Source organism: Oncorhynchus mykiss, chromosome 21 (assembly GCF_057628025.1).
Source record: "Oncorhynchus mykiss isolate SJ-2025 chromosome 21, ASM5762802v1, whole genome shotgun sequence".
Classification (NCBI taxonomy): Eukaryota; Metazoa; Chordata; class Actinopteri; order Salmoniformes; family Salmonidae; genus Oncorhynchus; species Oncorhynchus mykiss.
The window spans coordinates 52118446-52137500 of record NC_143042.1 but is presented as its reverse complement, the minus strand read 5'-3'; the positions used below and the strand labels follow the sequence as shown (position 1 = coordinate 52137500).

The 19055-nt window shown below is 48.1% G+C and overlaps 1 protein-coding gene across 6 annotated transcripts in view; it reads left to right on the top strand.

Moving 5' to 3' along the window:
* rell1 (RELT like 1) overlaps positions 1–18078 on the top strand; it is a 60535-nt gene extending 42457 nt beyond the window's left edge. For all 6 annotated transcript variants that reach the window (XM_036958272.2, XM_036958271.2, XM_090214894.1 and 3 more), the window contains 4 exons: positions 12484–12720; positions 15072–15213; positions 15746–15810; positions 15921–18078. In XM_036958272.2, coding sequence (XP_036814167.1) covers positions 12484–12720; positions 15072–15213; positions 15746–15799 — 433 coding nt within the window. In that variant the 3' untranslated portion in view covers positions 15800–15810; positions 15921–18078. The remainder of the gene's footprint in view (positions 1–12483; positions 12721–15071; positions 15214–15745; positions 15811–15920) is intronic.
* The last annotated feature ends 977 nt before the right edge of the window (positions 18079–19055 follow it).

Below are 19055 nucleotides of genomic sequence, written 5' to 3'. Positions count from 1 at the left end.
TTACTGTGCACCATCCCTCTGTCTACATGTCTCTCCCTCTCTCCTGTTACTGTGCACCATCCCTCTGTCTACATGTCTCTCTCTCTCTCTCCTGTTACTGTGCACCATCCCTCTGTCTACATGTCTCTCTCTCTCTCCTGTTACTGTGCACCATCCCTCTGTCTACATGTCTCTCTCTCTCCTGTTACTGTGCACCATCCCTCTGTCTACATGTCTCTCTCTCTCCTGTTACTGTGCACCATCCCTCTGTCTACATGTCTCTCTCTCTCCTGTTACTGTGCACCATCCCTCTGTCTACATGTCTCTCTCTCTCCTGTTACTGTGCACCATCCCTCTGTCTACATGTCTTCTCTGTGTTTCTTCCTGTTGTCCTCAGTTTTATCTTCCTTTCTGAATCCCTCCTTTATGACTTCTTCTCTTCAGCTGACTAAGTGTCTTGCGACAAACTAACCTATTTCTTTCAAGTCGCTCTCTTCCCCTTCTAGCCTCTTTATCTATGCATCTCTCTCCCTCGTCTTCCTCTCTCTCCCTCGTCCTCCTCTCTCTTCCCCTTCTAGCCTCTTTATCTATGCATCTCTCTCCCTCGTCCTCCTCTCTCTCCCTCGTCCTCCTCTCTCTTCCCCTTCTAGCCTCTTTATCTATGCATCTCTCTCCCTCGTCTTCCTCTCTCTCCCTCGTCCTCCCCTCTCTTCCCCTTCTAGCCTCTTTATCTATGCATCTCTCTCCCTCGTCTTCCTCTCTCTCCCTCGTCCTCCTCTCTCTTCCCCTTCTAGCCTCTTTATCTATGCATCTCTCTCCCTCGTCTTCCTCTCTCTCCCTCGTCCTCCTCTCTCTTCCCCTTCTAGCCTCTTTATCTATGCATCTCTCTCCCTCGTCCTCCTCTCTCTCCCTCGTCCTCCTCTCTCTTCCCCTTCTAGCCTCTTTATCTATGCATCTCTCTCCCTCGTCTTCCTCTCTCTCCCTCGTCCTCCCCTCTCTTCCCCTTCTAGCCTCTTTATCTATGCATCTCTCTCCCTCGTCTTCCTCTCTCTCCCTCGTCCTCCTCTCTCTTCCCCTTCTAGCCTCTTTATCTATGCATCTCTCTCCCTCGTCTTCCTCTCTCTCCCTCGTCCTCCTCTCTCTTCCCCTTCTAGCCTCTTTATCTATGCATCTCTCTCCCTCGTCTTCCTCTCTCTCCCTCGTCCTCCTCTCTCTTCCCCTTCTAGCCTCTTTATCTATGCATCTCTCTCCCTCGTCTTCCTCTCTCTCCCTCGTCCTCCTCTCTCTTCCCCTTCTAGCCTCTTTATCTATGCATCTCTCTCCCTCGTCTTCCTCTCTCTCCCTCGTCCTCCTCTCTCTTCCCCTTCTAGCCTCTTTATCTATGCATCTCTCTCCCTCGTCTTCCTCTCTCTCCCTCGTCCTCCTCTCTCTTCCCCTTCTAGCCTCTTTATCTATGCATCTCTCTCCCTCGTCTTCCTCTCTCTCCCTCGTCCTCCTCTCTCTTCCCCTTCTAGCCTCTTTATCTATGCATCTCTCTCCCTCGTCCTCCTCTCTCTCCCTCGTCTTCCTCTCTCTCCCTCGTCCTCCTCTCTCTTCCCCTTCTAGCCTCTTTATCTATGCATCTCTCTCCCTCGTCTTCCTCTCTCTCCCTCGTCCTCCTCTCTCTTCCCCTTCTAGCCTCTTTATCTATGCATCTCTCTCCCTCGTCTTCCTCTCTCTCCCTCGTCCTCCTCTCTCTTCCCCTTCTAGCCTCTTTATCTATGCATCTCTCTCCCTCGTCTTCCTCTCTCTCCCTCGTCTTCCTCTCTCTCCCTCGTCCTCCTCTCTCTTCCCCTTCTAGCCTCTTTATCTATGCATCTCTCTCCCTCGTCCTCCTCTCTCTTCCCCTTCTAGCCTTTATCTATGCATCTCTCTCCCTCGTCTTCCTCTCTCTCCCTCGTCCTCCTCTCTCTTCCCCTTCTAGCCTCTTTATCTATGCATCTCTCTCCCTCGTCTTCCTCTCTCTCCCTCGTCCTCCTCTCTCTTCCCCTTCTAGCCTCTTTATCTATGCATCTCTCTCCCTCGTCTTCCTCTCTCTCCCTCGTCCTCCTCTCTCTTCCCCTTCTAGCCTCTTTATCTATGCATCTCTCTCCCTCGTCTTCCTCTCTCTCCCTCGTCCTCATCTCTCTTTCCCTTCTAGCCTCTTTATCTATGCATCTCTCTCCCTCGTCTTCCTCTCTCTCCCTCGTCCTCATCTCTCTTCCCCTTCTAGCCTCTTTATCTATGCATCTCTCTCCCTCGTCTTCCTCTCTCTCCCTCGTCTTCCTCTCTCTCCCTCGTCCTCCTCTCTCTTCCCCTTCTAGCCTCTTTATCTATGCATCTCTCTCCCTCGTCTTCCTCTCTCTCCCTCGTCCTCCTCTCTCTTCCCCTTCTAGCCTCTTTATCTATGCATCTCTCTCCCTCGTCTTCCTCTCTCTCCCTCGTCTTCCTCTCTCTCCCTCGTCTTCCTCTCTCTCCCTCGTCCTCCTCTCTCTTCCCCTTCTAGCCTCTTTATCTATGCATCTCTCTCCCTCGTCTTCCTATCTCTCCCTCGTCCTCCTCTCTCTTCCCCTTCTAGCCTCTTTATCTATGCATCTCTCTCCCTCGTCCTCCTCTCTCTCCCTCGTCCTCCTCTCTCTCCCTCGTCTTCCTCTCTCTCCCTCGTCTTCCTCTCTCTCCCTCGTCTTCCTCTCTCTCCCTCGTCTTCCTCTCTCTCCCTCGTCCTCCTCTCTCTTCCCCTTCTAGCCTCTTTATCTATGCATCTCTCTCCCTCGTCTTCCTCTCTCTCCCTCGTCCTCCTCTCTCTTCCCCTTCTAGCCTCTTTATCTATGCATCTCTCTCCCTCGTCTTCCTCTCTCTCCCTCGTCCTCCTCTCTCTTCCCCTTCTAGCCTCTTTATCTATGCATCTCTCTCCCTCGTCTTCCTCTCTCTCCCTCGTCCTCCTCTCTCTTCCCCTTCTAGCCTCTTTATCTATGCATCTCTCTCCCTCGTCTTCCTCTCTCCCTCGTCCTCCTCTCTCTTCCCCTTCTAGCCTCTTTATCTATGCATCTCTCTCCCTCGTCTTCCCCTCTCTCCCTCGTCCTCCTCTCTCTTCCCCTTCTAGCCTCTTTATCTATGCATCTCTCTCCCTCGTCTTCCTCTCTCTCCCTCGTCCTCCTCTCTCTTCCCCTTCTAGCCTCTTTATCTATGCATCTCTCTCCCTCGTCTTCCTCTCTCTCCCTCGTCCTCCTCTCTCTTCCCCTTCTAGCCTCTTTATCTATGCATCTCTCTCCCTCGTCTTCCTCTCTCTCCCTCGTCCTCCTCTCTCTTCCCCTTCTAGCCTCTTTATCTATGCATCTCTCTCCCTCGTCTTCCTCTCTCTCCCTCGTCCTCCTCTCTCTTCCCCTTCTAGCCTCTTTATCTATGCATCTCTCTCCCTCGTCTTCCTCTCTCTCCCTCGTCCTCCTCTCTCTTCCCCTTCTAGCCTCTTTATCTATGCATCTCTCTACCTCGTCCTCCTCTCTCTCCCTCGTCCTCCTCTCTCTTCCCCTTCTAGCCTCTTTATCTATGCATCTCTCTACCTCGTCTTCCTCTCTCTCCCTCGTCCTCCTCTCTCTTCCCCTTCTAGCCTCTTTATCTATGCATCTCTCTCCCTCGTCTTCCTCTCTCTCCCTCGTCCTCCTCTCTCTTCCCCTTCTAGCCTCTTTATCTATGCATCTCTCTCCCTCGTCTTCCTCTCTCTCCCTCGTCCTCCCCTCTCTTCCCCTTCTAGCCTCTTTATCTATGCATCTCTCTCCCTCGTCCTCCCCTCTCTTCCCCTTCTAGCCTCTTTATCTATGCATCTCTCTCCCTCGTCTTCCTCTCTCTCCCTCGTCCTCCTCTCTCTTCCCCTTCTAGCCTCTTTATCTATGCATCTCTCTCCCTCGTCTTCCTCTCTCTCCCTCGTCCTCCCCTCTCTTCCCCTTCTAGCCTCTTTATCTATGCATCTCTCTCCCTCGTCTTCCTCTCTCTCCCTCGTCCTCCTCTCTCTTCCCCTTCTAGCCTCTTTATCTATGCATCTCTCTCCCTCGTCCTCCTCTCTCTTCCCCTTCTAGCCTCTTTATCTATGCATCTCTCTCCCTCGTCTTCCTCTCTCTCCCTCGTCCTCCTCTCTCTTCCCCTTCTAGCCTCTTTATCTATGCATCTCTCTCCCTCGTCCTCCTCTCTCTCCCTCGTCCTCCTCTCTCTTCCCCTTCTAGCCTCTTTATCTATGCATCTCTCTCCCTCATCCTCCTCTCTCTCCCTCGTCCTCCTCTCTCTTCCCCTTCTAGCCTCTTTATCTATGCATCTCTCTCCCTCGTCCTCCTCTCTCTTCCCCTTCTAGCCTCTTTATCTATGCATCTCTCTCCCTCGTCTTCCTCTCTCTCCCTCGTCCTCCTCTCTCTTCCCCTTCTAGCCTCTTTATCTATGCATCTCTCTCCCTCGTCTTCCTCTCTCTCCCTCGTCTTCATCTCTCTTCCCCTTCTAGCCTCTTTATCTATGCATCTCTCTCCCTCGTCCTCCTCTCTCTCCCTCGTCTTCCTCTCTCTTCCCCTTCTAGCCTCTTTATCTATGCATCTCTCTCCCTCGTCCTCCTCTCTCTCCCTCGTCCTCCTCTCTCTTCCCCTTCTAGCCTCTTTATCTATGCATCTCTCTCCCTCGTCTTCATCTCTCTCCCTCGTCCTCCTCTCTCTTCCCCTTCTAGCCTCTTTATCTATGCATCTCTCTCCCTCGTCTTCCTCTCTCTCCCTCGTCCTCCTCTCTCTTCCCCTTCTAGCCTCTTTATCTATGCATCTCTCTCCCTCGTCTTCCTCTCTCACTCGTCCTCCTCTCTCTTCCCCTTCTAGCCTCTTTATCTATGCATCTCTCTCCCTCGTCCTCCTCTCTCTCCCTCGTCTTCCTCTCTCCCTCGTCCTCCTCTCTCTTCCCCTTCTAGCCTCTTTATCTATGCATCTCTCTCCCTCGTCTTCATCTCTCTCCCTCGTCCTCCTCTCTCTTCCCCTTCTAGCCTCTTTATCTATGCATCTCTCTCCCTCGTCTTCCTCTCTCTCCCTCGTCCTCTCTCTTCCCCTTCTAGCCTCTTTATCTATGCATCTCTCTCCCTCGTCCTCCTCTCTCTTCCCCTTCTAGCCTCTTTATCTATGCATCTCTCTCCCTCGTCTTCCTCTCTCTCCCTCGTCCTCCTCTCTCTTCCCCTTCTAGCCTCTTTATCTATGCATCTCTCTCCCTCGTCCTCCTCTCTCTACCTCGTCCTCCTCTCTCTTCCCCTTCTAGCCTCTTTATCTATGCATCTCTCTCCCTCGTCTTCCTCTCTCTCCCTCGTCCTCCTCTCTCTTCCCCTTCTAGCCTCTTTATCTATGCATCTCTCTCCCTCGTCCTCCTCTCTCTCCCTCGTCCTCCTCTCTCTTCCCCTTCTAGCCTCTTTATCTATGCATCTCTCTCCCTCGTCCTCCTCTCTCTTCCCCTTCTAGCCTCTTTATCTATGCATCTCTCTCCCTCGTCTTCCTCTCTCTCCCTCGTCCTCCTCTCTCTTCCCCTTCTAGCCTCTTTATCTATGCATCGCTCTACCTCGTCCTCCTCTCTCTCCCTCGTCCTCATCTCTCTTCCCCTTCTAGCCTCTTTATCTATGCATCTCTCTCCCTCGTCTTCATCTCTCTCCCTCGTCCTCCTCTCTCTTCCCCTTCTAGCCTCTTTATCTATGCATCTCTCTCCCTCGTCTTCCTCTCTCTCCCTCGTCCTCCTCTCTCTTCCCCTTCTAGCCTCTTTATCTATGCATCTCTCTCCCTCGTCCTCCTCTCTCTCCCTCGTCCTCCTCTCTCTTCCCCTTCTAGCCTCTTTATCTATGCATCTCTCTACCTCGTCCTCCTCTCTCTCCCTCGTCCTCCTCTCTCTTCCCCTTCTAGCCTCTTTATCTATGCATCTCTCTACCTCGTCCTCCTCTCTCTCCCTCGTCCTCCTCTCTCTTCCCCTTCTAGCCTCTTTATCTATGCATCTCTCTACCTCGTCCTCCTCTCTCTCCCTCGTCCTCCTCTCTCTTCCCCTTCTAGCCTCTTTATCTATGCATCTCTCTACCTCGTCCTCCTCTCTCTCCCTCGTCCTCCTCTCTCTTCCCCTTCTAGCCTCTTTATCTATGCATCTCTCTCCCTCGTCCTCCTCTCTCTTCCCCTTCTAGCCTCTTTATCTATGCATCTCTCTCCCTCGTCTTCCTCTCTCTCCCTCGTCCTCCTCTCTCTTCCCCTTCTAGCCTCTTTATCTATGCATCTCTCTCCCTCGTCTTCCTCTCTCTCCCTCGTCCTCCTCTCTCTTCCCCTTCTAGCCTCTTTATCTATGCATCTCTCTCCCTCGTCTTCCTCTCTCTCCCTCGTCCTCCTCTCTCTTCCCCTTCTAGCCTCTTTATCTATGCATCTCTCTCCCTCGTCTTCCTCTCTCTCCCTCGTCCTCCTCTCTCTTCCCCTTCTAGCCTCTTTATCTATGCATCTCTCTCCCTCGTCTTCCTCTCTCCCTCGTCCTCCTCTCTCTTCCCCTTCTAGCCTCTTTATCTATGCATCTCTCTCCCTCGTCTTCCCCTCTCTCCCTCGTCCTCCTCTCTCTTCCCCTTCTAGCCTCTTTATCTATGCATCTCTCTCCCTCGTCCTCCTCTCTCTCCCTCGTCCTCCTCTCTCTTCCCCTTCTAGCCTCTTTATCTATGCATCTCTCTCCCTCGTCTTCCTCTCTCTCCCTCGTCCTCCTCTCTCTTCCCCTTCTAGCCTCTTTATCTATGCATCTCTCTCCCTCGTCTTCCTCTCTCTCCCTCGTCCTCCTCTCTCTTCCCCTTCTAGCCTCTTTATCTATGCATCTCTCTCCCTCGTCCTCCTCTCTCTACCTCGTCCTCCTCTCTCTTCCCCTTCTAGCCTCTTTATCTATGCATCTCTCTCCCTCGTCTTCCTCTCTCTCCCTCGTCCTCCTCTCTCTTCCCCTTCTAGCCTCTTTATCTATGCATCTCTCTCCCTCGTCCTCCTCTCTCTCCCTCGTCCTCCTCTCTCTTCCCCTTCTAGCCTCTTTATCTATGCATCTCTCTCCCTCGTCCTCCTCTCTCTTCCCCTTCTAGCCTCTTTATCTATGCATCTCTCTCCCTCGTCTTCCTCTCTCTCCCTCGTCCTCCTCTCTCTTCCCCTTCTAGCCTCTTTATCTATGCATCGCTCTACCTCGTCCTCCTCTCTCTCCCTCGTCCTCATCTCTCTTCCCCTTCTAGCCTCTTTATCTATGCATCTCTCTCCCTCGTCTTCATCTCTCTCCCTCGTCCTCCTCTCTCTTCCCCTTCTAGCCTCTTTATCTATGCATCTCTCTCCCTCGTCTTCCTCTCTCTCCCTCGTCCTCCTCTCTCTTCCCCTTCTAGCCTCTTTATCTATGCATCTCTCTCCCTCGTCCTCCTCTCTCTCCCTCGTCCTCCTCTCTCTTCCCCTTCTAGCCTCTTTATCTATGCATCTCTCTACCTCGTCCTCCTCTCTCTCCCTCGTCCTCCTCTCTCTTCCCCTTCTAGCCTCTTTATCTATGCATCTCTCTACCTCGTCCTCCTCTCTCTCCCTCGTCCTCCTCTCTCTTCCCCTTCTAGCCTCTTTATCTATGCATCTCTCTACCTCGTCCTCCTCTCTCTCCCTCGTCCTCCTCTCTCTTCCCCTTCTAGCCTCTTTATCTATGCATCTCTCTACCTCGTCCTCCTCTCTCTCCCTCGTCCTCCTCTCTCTTCCCCTTCTAGCCTCTTTATCTATGCATCTCTCTCCCTCGTCCTCCTCTCTCTTCCCCTTCTAGCCTCTTTATCTATGCATCTCTCTCCCTCGTCTTCCTCTCTCTCCCTCGTCCTCCTCTCTCTTCCCCTTCTAGCCTCTTTATCTATGCATCTCTCTCCCTCGTCTTCCTCTCTCTCCCTCGTCCTCCTCTCTCTTCCCCTTCTAGCCTCTTTATCTATGCATCTCTCTCCCTCGTCTTCCTCTCTCTCCCTCGTCTTCATCTCTCTTCCCCTTCTAGCCTCTTTATCTATGCATCTCTCTCCCTCGTCCTCCTCTCTCTCCCTCGTCTTCCTCTCTCTTCCCCTTCTAGCCTCTTTATCTATGCATCTCTCTCCCTCGTCCTCCTCTCTCTCCCTCGTCCTCCTCTCTCTTCCCCTTCTAGCCTCTTTATCTATGCATCTCTCTCCCTCGTCTTCATCTCTCTCCCTCGTCCTCCTCTCTCTTCCCCTTCTAGCCTCTTTATCTATGCATCTCTCTCCCTCGTCTTCCTCTCTCTCCCTCGTCCTCCTCTCTCTTCCCCTTCTAGCCTCTTTATCTATGCATCTCTCTCCCTCGTCTTCCTCTCTCCCTCGTCCTCCTCTCTCTTCCCCTTCTAGCCTCTTTATCTATGCATCTCTCTCCCTCGTCCTCCTCTCTCTCCCTCGTCTTCCTCTCTCCCTCGTCCTCCTCTCTCTTCCCCTTCTAGCCTCTTTATCTATGCATCTCTCTCCCTCGTCCTCCTCTCTCTCCCTCGTCTTCCTCTCTCTCCCTCGTCCTCCTCTCTCTTCCCCTTCTAGCCTCTTTATCTATGCATCTCTCTCCCTCGTCTTCCTCTCTCTCCCTCGTCCTCCTCTCTCTTCCCCTTCTAGCCTCTTTATCTATGCATCTCTCTCCCTCGTCCTCCTCTCTCTACCTCGTCCTCCTCTCTCTTCCCCTTCTAGCCTCTTTATCTATGCATCTCTCTCCCTCGTCTTCCTCTCTCTCCCTCGTCCTCCTCTCTCTTCCCCTTCTAGCCTCTTTATCTATGCATCTCTCTCCCTCGTCCTCCTCTCTCTCCCTCGTCCTCCTCTCTCTTCCCCTTCTAGCCTCTTTATCTATGCATCTCTCTCCCTCGTCCTCCTCTCTCTTCCCCTTCTAGCCTCTTTATCTATGCATCTCTCTCCCTCGTCTTCCTCTCTCTCCCTCGTCCTCCTCTCTCTTCCCCTTCTAGCCTCTTTATCTATGCATCTCTCTACCTCGTCCTCCTCTCTCTCCCTCGTCCTCCTCTCTCTTCCCCTTCTAGCCTCTTTATCTATGCATCTCTCTCCCTCGTCTTCCTCTCTCTCCCTCGTCCTCCTCTCTCTTCCCCTTCTAGCCTCTTTATCTATGCATCTCTCTCCCTCGTCTTCCTCTCTCTCCCTCGTCCTCCTCTCTCTTCCCCTTCTAGCCTCTTTATCTATGCATCTCTCTCCCTTGTCCTCCTCTCTCTCCCTCGTCCTCCTCTCTCTTCCCCTTCTAGCCTCTTTATCTATGCATCTCTCTCCCTCGTCCTCCTCTCTCTCCCTCGTCCTCCTCTCTCTTCCCCTTCTAGCCTCTTTATCTATGCATCTCTCTCCCTCGTCTTCCTCTCTCTCCCTCGTCCTCCTCTCTCTTCCCCTTCTAGCCTCTTTATCTATGCATCTCTCTACCTCGTCCTCCTCTCTCTCCCTCGTCCTCCTCTCTCTTCCCCTTCTAGCCTCTTTATCTATGCATCTCTCTCCCTCGTCTTCCTCTCTCTCCCTCGTCCTCCTCTCTCGTCCCCTTCTAGCCTCTTTATCTATGCATCTCTCTCCCTCGTCTTCCTCTCTTTCCCTAGTCTTCCTCTCGCTTTCCCCTTCATCAGCCAAAGCTTCCAGGACAATTTCCAAATGCTATGGTAATGGAGACAAATAAAAGTGTGGTGCTCTGATTCCCGCAGGCGCAAACAGCCGTCTCTGACACCACTTAAGTCCTTACACTCTACAGTCCATGGAGTGATAGACAGTACAGTCCTCTACACCAGGAGAACACACATTGGGTTAGTGATGGACAGTACAGTCCTCTCTACACCAGGAGAACACACATTGGGTTAGTGATGGACAGTCCTCTCCACCAGGAGAACACACATTGGGTTAGTGATGGACAGTACAGTCCTCTCTACACCAGGAGAACACACATTGGGTTAGTGATGGACAGTCCTCTCTACACCAGGAGAACACACATTGGGTTAGTGATGGACAGTACAGTCCTCTCTACACCAGGAGAACACACATTGGGTTAGTGATGGACAGTCCTCTCTACACCAGGAGAACACACATTGGGTTAGTGATGGACAGTCCTCTCTACACCAGGAGAACACACATTGGGTTAGTGATAGACAGTACAGTCCTCTCTACACCAGAAGAACACACATTGGGTTAGTGATGGACAGTACAGTCCTCTCTACACCAGGAGAACACACATTGGGTTAGTGATGGACAGTACAGTCCTCTCTACACCAGGAGAACACACATTGGGTTAGTGATGGACAGTCCTCTCTACACCAGGAGAACACACATTGGGTTAGTGATGGACAGTACAGTCCCCTCTACACCAGGAGAACACAGACTCCTCCACTTTACAAAACATTATGAACACCTTCTTTCCATGAAAGACTGTAGACTGACCAGGTGAACGCTATGGTCTCTTATTGATGTTAAATTTAAATAATGTATAATTTAGTGTATACACACACACACACACACACACACTCCCCCACTTTACACAGATGCGTGTTCACATACCAGTCCCCTTCAGGTTGCCTAAGGATAGGCCAAAACAACAGTGTAGCCAGCAGAAAGGGTACAGTATTTTGAGTTCTGGACATGTAGTGTCAACGGGGAGGTCATCACGTTATGAAGAGCAGAAGTCTAGACATGTAGTGTCGAAGGGGAGGTCATCACGTTATGAAGAGCAGAAGTCTAGACATTTAGTGTCGAAGGGGAGGTCATCACGTTATGAAGAGCAGAAGTCTAGACATGTAGTGTCGAAGGGGAGATCATCACGTTATGAAGAGCAGAAGTCTAGACATTTAGTGTCGAAGGGGAGGTCATCACGTTATGAAGAGCAGAAGTCTAGACATGTAGTGTCGAAGGGGAGGTCATCACGTTATGAAGAGCAGAAGTCTAGACATGTAGTGTCGAAGGGGAGGTCATCACGTTATGAAGAGCAGAAGTCTAGACATTTAGTGTCGAAGGGGAGGTCATCACGTTATGAAGAGCAGAAGTCTAGACATGTAGTGTCAACGGGGAGGTCATCACGTTATGAAGAGCAGAAGTCTAGACATGTAGTGTCGAAGGGGAGATCATCACGTTATGAAGAGCAGAAGTCTAGACATTTAGTGTCGAAGGGGAGGTCATCACGTTATGAAGAGCAGAAGTCTAGACATGTAGTGTCGAAGGGGAGGTCATCACGTTATGAAGAGCAGAAGTCTAGACATGTAGTGTCGAAGGGGAGATCATCACGTTATGAAGAGCAGAAGTCTAGACATGTAGTGTCAACGGGGAGGTCATCACGTTATGAAGAGCAGAAGTCTAGACATGTAGTGTCGAAGGGGAGGTCATCACGTTATGAAGAGCAGAAGTCTAGACATGTAGTGTCACAGGGGAGGTCATCACGTTATGAAGAGCAGAAGTCTAGACATGTAGTGTCAACGGGGAGGTCATCACGTTATGAAGAGCAGAAGTCTAGACATGTAGTGTCGAAGGGGAGGTCATCACATTATGAAGAGCAGAAGTCTAGACATGTAGTGTCAACGGGGAGGTCATCACGTTATGAAGAGCAGAAGTCTAGACAGAGTTTGTTTTTTTTGGTCACCGCTCTGCATTGAATCTCATATTTTCATATTGGACATGACTTGTTTTAGTGGACTCAGATGTGTTTACTACTGGGCTGTAGCTAAAACCTGCACACCATGTATCCTTCAGGACCAGGGTTCACCATGTCTACTAGTGTCTTCTACTGTCTGAGGTTAAGAAAACATTTTTAAATGAGGACGTCTTGATTTGCGTACGTCGCAAGCCCAGAGTTACGACTTGGTGGAAGCGACCATTACAGTTGTGAATTTTTGGGAATAAGAGCCTGCCAACTTTGCACAGCTCTCAGCAAAATGTAAAGACTGTGGGATGTGTAGACTTTCGCTAGTGTAAAGACTGGGATGTGTAGACTTTCGCTAGTGTAAAGACTGGGATGTGTAGACTTTCACTAGTGTAAAGACTGGGATGTGTAGACTTTCACTAGTGTAAAGACTGGGATGTGTAGACTTTCGCTAGTGTAAAGACTGTGGGATGTGTAGACTTTCGCTAAATGTAAAGACTGGGATGTGTAGACTTTCGCTAGTGTAAAGACTGGGATGTGTAGACTTTCGCTAGTGTAAAGACTGGGATGTGTAGACTTTCGCTAGTGTAAAGACTGGGATGTGTAGACTTTCGCTAGTGTAAAGACTGTGGGATGTGTAGACTTTCGCTAGTGTAAAGACTGGGATGTGTAGACTTTCGCTAGTGTAAAGACTGGGATGTGTAGACTTTCGCGAGTGTAAAGACTGGGATGTGTAGACTTTCGCTAGTGTAAAGACTGTGTTGGGGATATGTAGACTTTCGCTAGTGTAAAGACTGTGGGATGTGTAGACTTTCGCTAGTGTAAAGACTGTGGGATGTGTAGACTAGTGTCTGTATCACCAGTTTGCTTCTTCCTCTCTTTTCCTCCACAGCCCACCGCTGACTCCCACCTCCCCCACCCTCTCAGTGACCCCCGTCTCGCCTCGTGTCCCGGCGGGACTTGCCAGACACACCTGCAACCACCTGCACACCATCGGAGGCATGGGGGGCCTCAGCAGCGTCTGCAACCGCTGCAATCACAAGAAGTGGCCCCTGATGAGGCGCGTGTCCACCAAGAGGATAGTAGACAGGAGGAGCCACGGAGAGGTCACTGTGTTGGCTGTGGGGAGGTGAGAGATCATAAGTGGTTTCCATGTATTTGATACCATTCCGCTCCCAACCATTACCACGAAGCCCATCCTCCCCAATTAAGGTGCCACCAACCTCCTGTGGTCTATAGAGAAGTCTTGTCTGTGTGAGAGGGATGACTGTGTGTGAATTATTTTCTCTCAGAGAGCCAGTTGAAGTGAAGTGTATCAAGCCAATCCTCCCTGTCTGCTTCCGGTCCTGTAGAGGAGCTGATCTGAATGCAGAGGGACCTGGTGCTTTTTCATTAGCTCATCCAGATAAATGGAAGTGTATGTACGGGGCCACACTGAGCAGGGAGGGAATAGCCATTACCTGATTTTAATTGAATCTGTGTAGTGTCGTGCCAGAGTGATGTCTCGTGTTGAGCTCCTCAGTGAGAATCATAACATAGGCCCTGGACCAAGAGGTCCTATAGCGCCGATAACAGCACACTATACTGTATTTTATAATCTACTGGTACTGATGCACGGACCGGTTTGGGTTTTTACTTCTACATCCTGTTAAATCCACGTCAATCAGTGTAGATGAAGGTGGAGGAGACATGCTAAAGAAGGATTGTTAGGGGCCTCCCGAGTGGTGCAGTGGTCTAAGGCCCTGCATCGCAGTGCTAGCTGAGCCACTAGAGATCCTGGTTCGAGTCCAGGCTCTGTCGCAGCCGACCGGGAGACCCATGGGGGCGGCGCACAGTTGGCTCAGCGTCGTCCGGGTTAGGGGAGGATTTGGCCAGCAGGGATGTCCTTGTCCCATCGCACACCAGCGACTCCTGTGGCGGGCCGAGCGCAGTGCACGCTGACACGGTCGCCAGGTGTACGGTGTCTCCTCAGAAGCGTATGTGCGGCTGGCTTCAGGAGATATATATTCTAATAGTTGTCTGAGTAGTTGATTTCTCCGGTTATTGTCAGTTGCATGTTGATTCCCATGGTGCTATGTCCTCTTTATCACCAGTGTTATAACCTCTTTATCACCAGTGTTATATCCTCTATCACCAGTGTTATATCCTCTTTATCACCAGTGTTATATCCTCGTTATCACCAGTGTTATATCCTCTATCACCAGTGTTATATCCTCTTTATCACCAGTGTTATATCCTCGTTATCACCAGTGTTATATCCTCTTTATCACCAGTGTTATATCCTCTTTATCACCAGTGTTATATCCTCTATCACCAGTGTTATATCCTCTATCACCAGTGTGATATCCTCTTTATCACCAGTGTTATATCCTCGTTATCACCAGTGTTATATCCTCGTTATCACCAGTGTTATATCCTCGTTATCACCAGTGTTATATCCTCTTTATCACCAGTGTTATATCCTCTTTATCACCAGTGTTATATCCTCTTTATCACCAGTGTTATATCCTCTTTATCACCAGTGTTATATCCTCTTTATCACCAGTGTTATATCCTCTTTATCACCAGTGTTATATCCTCTTTATCACCAGTGTTATATCCTCTTTATCACCAGTGTTATATCCTCTTTATCACCAGTGTGATATCCTCTTTATCACCAGTGTGATATCCTCTTTATCACCAGTGTTATATCCTCTTTATCACCAGTGTTATATCCTCTTTATCACCAGTGTTATATCCTCTATCACCAGTGTTATATCCTCTATCACCAGTGTTATATCCTCTATCACCAGTGTTATATCCTCTATCACCAGTGTTATATCCTCTATCACCAGTGTTATATCCTCTATCACCAGTGTTATATCCTCTATCACCAGTGTTATATCCTCTATCACCAGTGTTATATCCTCTATCACCAGTGTTATATCCTCTATCACCAGTGTTATATCCTCTATCACCAGTGTTATATCCTCTTTATCACCAGTGTTATATCCTCTTTGTCACCAGTGTTATATCCTCTTTATCACCAGTGTTATATCCTCTTTGTCACCAGTGTTATATCCTCTTTGTCACCAGTGTTATATCCTCTTTGTCACCAGTGTTATATCCTCTTTGTCACCAGTGTTATATCCTCTTTGTCACCAGTGTTATATCCTCTTTGTCACCAGTGTTATATCCTCTTTGTCACCAGTGTTATATCCTCTTTGTCATTGTCACCAGTGTTATATCCTCTTTGTCACCAGTGTTATATCCTCTTTGTCATTGTCACCAGTGTTATATCCTCTTTGTCACCAGTGTTATATCCTCTATCACCAGTGTTATATCCTCTTTATCACCAGTGTTATATCCTCTTTATCACCAGTGTTATATCCTCTTTATCACCAGTGTTATATCCTCTTTATCACCAGTGTTATATCCTCTTTGTCACCAGTGTTATATCCTCTTTGTCACCAGTGTTATGCTGTGATCTATCCCTGCCAGGTTCCGTGTTACCAAGTGTGACAAGGAGAGGCCCGTCAGAGAAAGGAGGACCATGCTCAGCACTGATTCCAACGGGAGCATGCCGGCGTCGCCCACGGAGAAGGAACCCTTTGAGAGCAGGACCATCTCTGAGTCACATCAGGTCTGTCTGAGAGTGACATTCAGTCCGATTCACCCGGGTACACACAGGTTTTCATCCAATAGGGTCTGTCTGAGAGTGACATTCAGTCTGATTCACCCGGGTACACACAGGTTTTCATCCAATAGGGTCTGTCTGAGAGTGACATTCAGTCCGATTCACCCGGGTACACACAGGTTTTCATCCAATAGGGTCTGTCTATAGTGACATGGACCAAACTCCCAGGCATTTCTGTATTTGAATAGAGTCTGTATTTGAGGCATTTTTCATTGTAACTTCCCGCATTGACTAGGTACCGGCACCTCCTGTATATAGCCTTGCTATTGTTACCTTTTTAAAAATATATTTTTCACTTTAGTTTATTTGGTAAAGATTTTCTTAAGTAACAGTGAAGTTCAAGAAGAGTTAAGGGCTTGTCAGGAAGCTTTTCACGGTAAGGTCTACTACACGTGTTGTATTCGGCGCATGTGACAAAGTTAGATTTGGGTAAATGTGAATTTACTGAAGTGTGATTTCCTCCTCCCCTTTCCGTTAGGATCCGAAGGAAGACGGGGCTGATCCGAAGGAAGATGGGGCTGATCCAAAGTGACAGAAACCAAGGTGACTTTCTATTGGGCTCCAAAGTCCTATCCAAGCTGTTTTATCTGGGCCACTTTTTAAGTAACATGTTCCAAACTCCTTTTGATAAAACGTCCTCATTTCCTCTACAGAGCAGCGCATGGCTTCCTGAACAGAGCCAAGGGGGGAAATATGATCATTTGCAACACTTTTTAAACCCAGAATCGGACTGAAGAGAAGCATCGGCGCGCGAAGAGCAGCAGAGGCGATCCAGGGGGTAAACCCCTCCCTGTCCTCGTCTCCTTTGATGATCAGATGAGACAAGACAGTGGTGTTGATGGTGAATTACAGGATGAAGATGAGACCGGTTACTCTCTCTCTATCAAACTTGGCCCTCTGTCCCGGGTAGGGTAGCGGAAAGGGTGTCTAGTATACCGTGTTAGAAAGGGCCATTGTGCCGTTCATCAGACAGTGAGTCACTGGTAGTGCCACCCCCCCACACCCTCTCGTCACCAAAGATGTGGAAACCACCACCAAACGTTAATGATTGATTCTTTTTTTTCTTCCCGATTCCGCTGCCAAGGAGGAAAACCACAAACGCTCACCTGACCAGGAAGTTGAGATTGCATTGGGGGTTGTGTGAGCCAAGAGCCAATAAACTGTGCAGTGTGTTGGCGCCAAATACACAATCTCTGCCTAGCCTTCACGTCCTCTTCTGACCCCCTGGGCAAAGACGGGTTGAATCCAAGTTGTTTCCACCTCATTTAAACCCCCAGAATCTATCATGACGTTGAATCAACGTGAAAAACTAGTTGGATTTGCAAGAAGTCATCAACGTAAGGGAATTTATAAAAAACATTTTAAAAAATCACCCAACTTTGAACCTAAATCCAGTGACAGTGATTTATTTGTATTGTTTTGTTTTTTTTACATTAGTTGACAACTCAACCAATAATAATGTTGAACGGACCGCTTCCAATTGGTTCATTTCCCCCCCTCCCCTCCCCTGTAACTATTCCCCAGGTCGTTGCTGTAAATGAGGTGTTCTCAGGACTATCTCGTCCCCTTCTAGAACTCCAATGGAGTACATTAACTAGGTTTATATGGTGAGGAGAAATTTCCTCATCACCTTTTTTAAAAAAAAAACAAAAAATTTATCTTTTGGTTGTCACGGTGACGTATGGAACCGCTTCTGATTCCACCCCAATGAAACTACCTATTTTAATTGGCCGTTGACTCGTCTCTTTGCCAATATTACGTGTGGTTTCTATTCGAAGGAGCTGAACAAATCCATTTTAAACTTCAGTAGGAGGCCTTGATCGATGCACAGACAGTCTTCGTCGGAACGGCTAGTAGCAGCTGTCTTGTGTGTCTCACTGAGTTTGAGTACGGTGGTATGTGGTGGGGATGTAGACTTTGTGTGAGAGACTTCTTTTTTTTTTGTGTGTGTTTGTGTGTGTATTTTTCAACGTGAATCATGAGGTCAAATGTTTTGTTTTCTATGGTGAATAAGGTTTTTTTTTTTTAGTCCAGGACTTGGAAACATGAACATTACCTTTAGAAGAAAAAAAAACGGTATTTTTAAAAATCTAGAACAGGAGCTGAACCAAAATTATTATACAATGCAAAAAAATATATGTATATATTTCTCAGTGAGGAGAAGTCTTGTGATCAAATGTGTTTAAAATGTCATTTATACTGTAACAATTAATCTATTGACTCCCATTTGCCATGAATTGTAAACAAATGTCAAAGTATGTTAAAACGGACAGTGTTTCAAATGAACCAATACCAAAGCCAAAACTATTTTCTGGGCGGGATTACTTTTTAAGCTTTCCATTCGTCAACGAGTAGGCCTGCATTGAGCCAACCTGAACCACGTACAACGAACGGTACTCCAATCCATAATCTACCATCAGACATAAAACAAACCAAAAGAAAAGGGGTTTCAACCGTCTCAAAGTTTTCCCTGTGAACGTCTCCTCGTAGATGAAGGAAGAAGAGACAAATCCACTTTAGGTTTTTGAGGAATGGTGAACTTTTTTTGGGCTAATTTTAAAACTGGAATGTCTTTCATCTAAGAGCTTTAATATCAATAAAAAAAATTAATGTTTTGAGGATTTTCTCCAAAAAGCATTTGTTTATGTGAAATAGGAATGTTTTGAGTGTCTGACCTATTCAGTATCATTCAATGTGTTTTGTTATTTGCTCTCACGTTTGCTTTGGAGACTTTATCGTCTTATCAAAACCTTTTAAAACTGTTGTATGAAAATGTATTTAAAAAATAAAGCAAACTGACTGAAAAAAAAACTTGTAATGTTTTTGCCATTTTATGTTGACAGTTGACACTAATAAAAAAAAAAAAAATACTATAGAATTGAATGAGTTTTTTTTAAGGAGAGAGATGACGTGTTTTTAACTCATTTAAATTGATTAATACCCATCTTTGTGTTTTGAAGTCTTCTCTTCAGTCATCTTTTCTACTCTTCCTCGTCCCCTCTATCACATTGTCTATTTTCAGTATTCAATAACCTGTCGTTTCTCTTTCTCGCTCTCTCCATTTCCTGCCCTCCTCGTGATTACTTATCGTGGTCGTTTTTAATAGATCTACTTTCCCTTTGTCTTGATGTCATAGTGTTGCCAGATGGAGGAGGTGACGAGATGTTTGTTCTTTGTCTTGATGTCATAGTGTTGCCAGATGGAGGAGGTGACGAGATGTTTGTTCTTTCCCTTTGTCTTGATGTCATAGTGCTGCCAGATGGAGGAGGTGACGAGATGTTTGTTCTTTGTCTTGATGTCATAGTGCTGCCAGATGGAGGAGGTGACGAGATGTTTGTTCTTTGTCTTGATGTCATAGTGCTGCCAGATGGAGGAGGTGACGAGATGTTTGTTCTTTGTCTTGATGTCATAGTGCTGCCAGATGGAGGAGGTGACGAGATGTTTGTTCTTTGTCTTGATGTCATAGTGCTGCCAGATGGAGGAGGTGACGAGATGTTTGTTCTTTGTCTTGATGTCATAGTGCTGCCAGATGGAGGAGGTGACGAGATGTTTGTTCTTTGTCTTGATGTCATAGTGCTGCCAGATGGAGGAGGTGACGAGATGTTTGTTCTTTGTCTTGATGTCATAGTGCTGCCAGATGGAGGAGGTGACGAGATGTTTGTTCTTTGTCTTGATGTCATAGTGCTGCCAGATGGAGGAGGTGACGAGATGTTTGTTCTTTGTCTTGATGTCATAGTGCTGCCAGATGGAGGAGGTGACGAGATGTTTGTTCTTTGTCTTGATGTCAT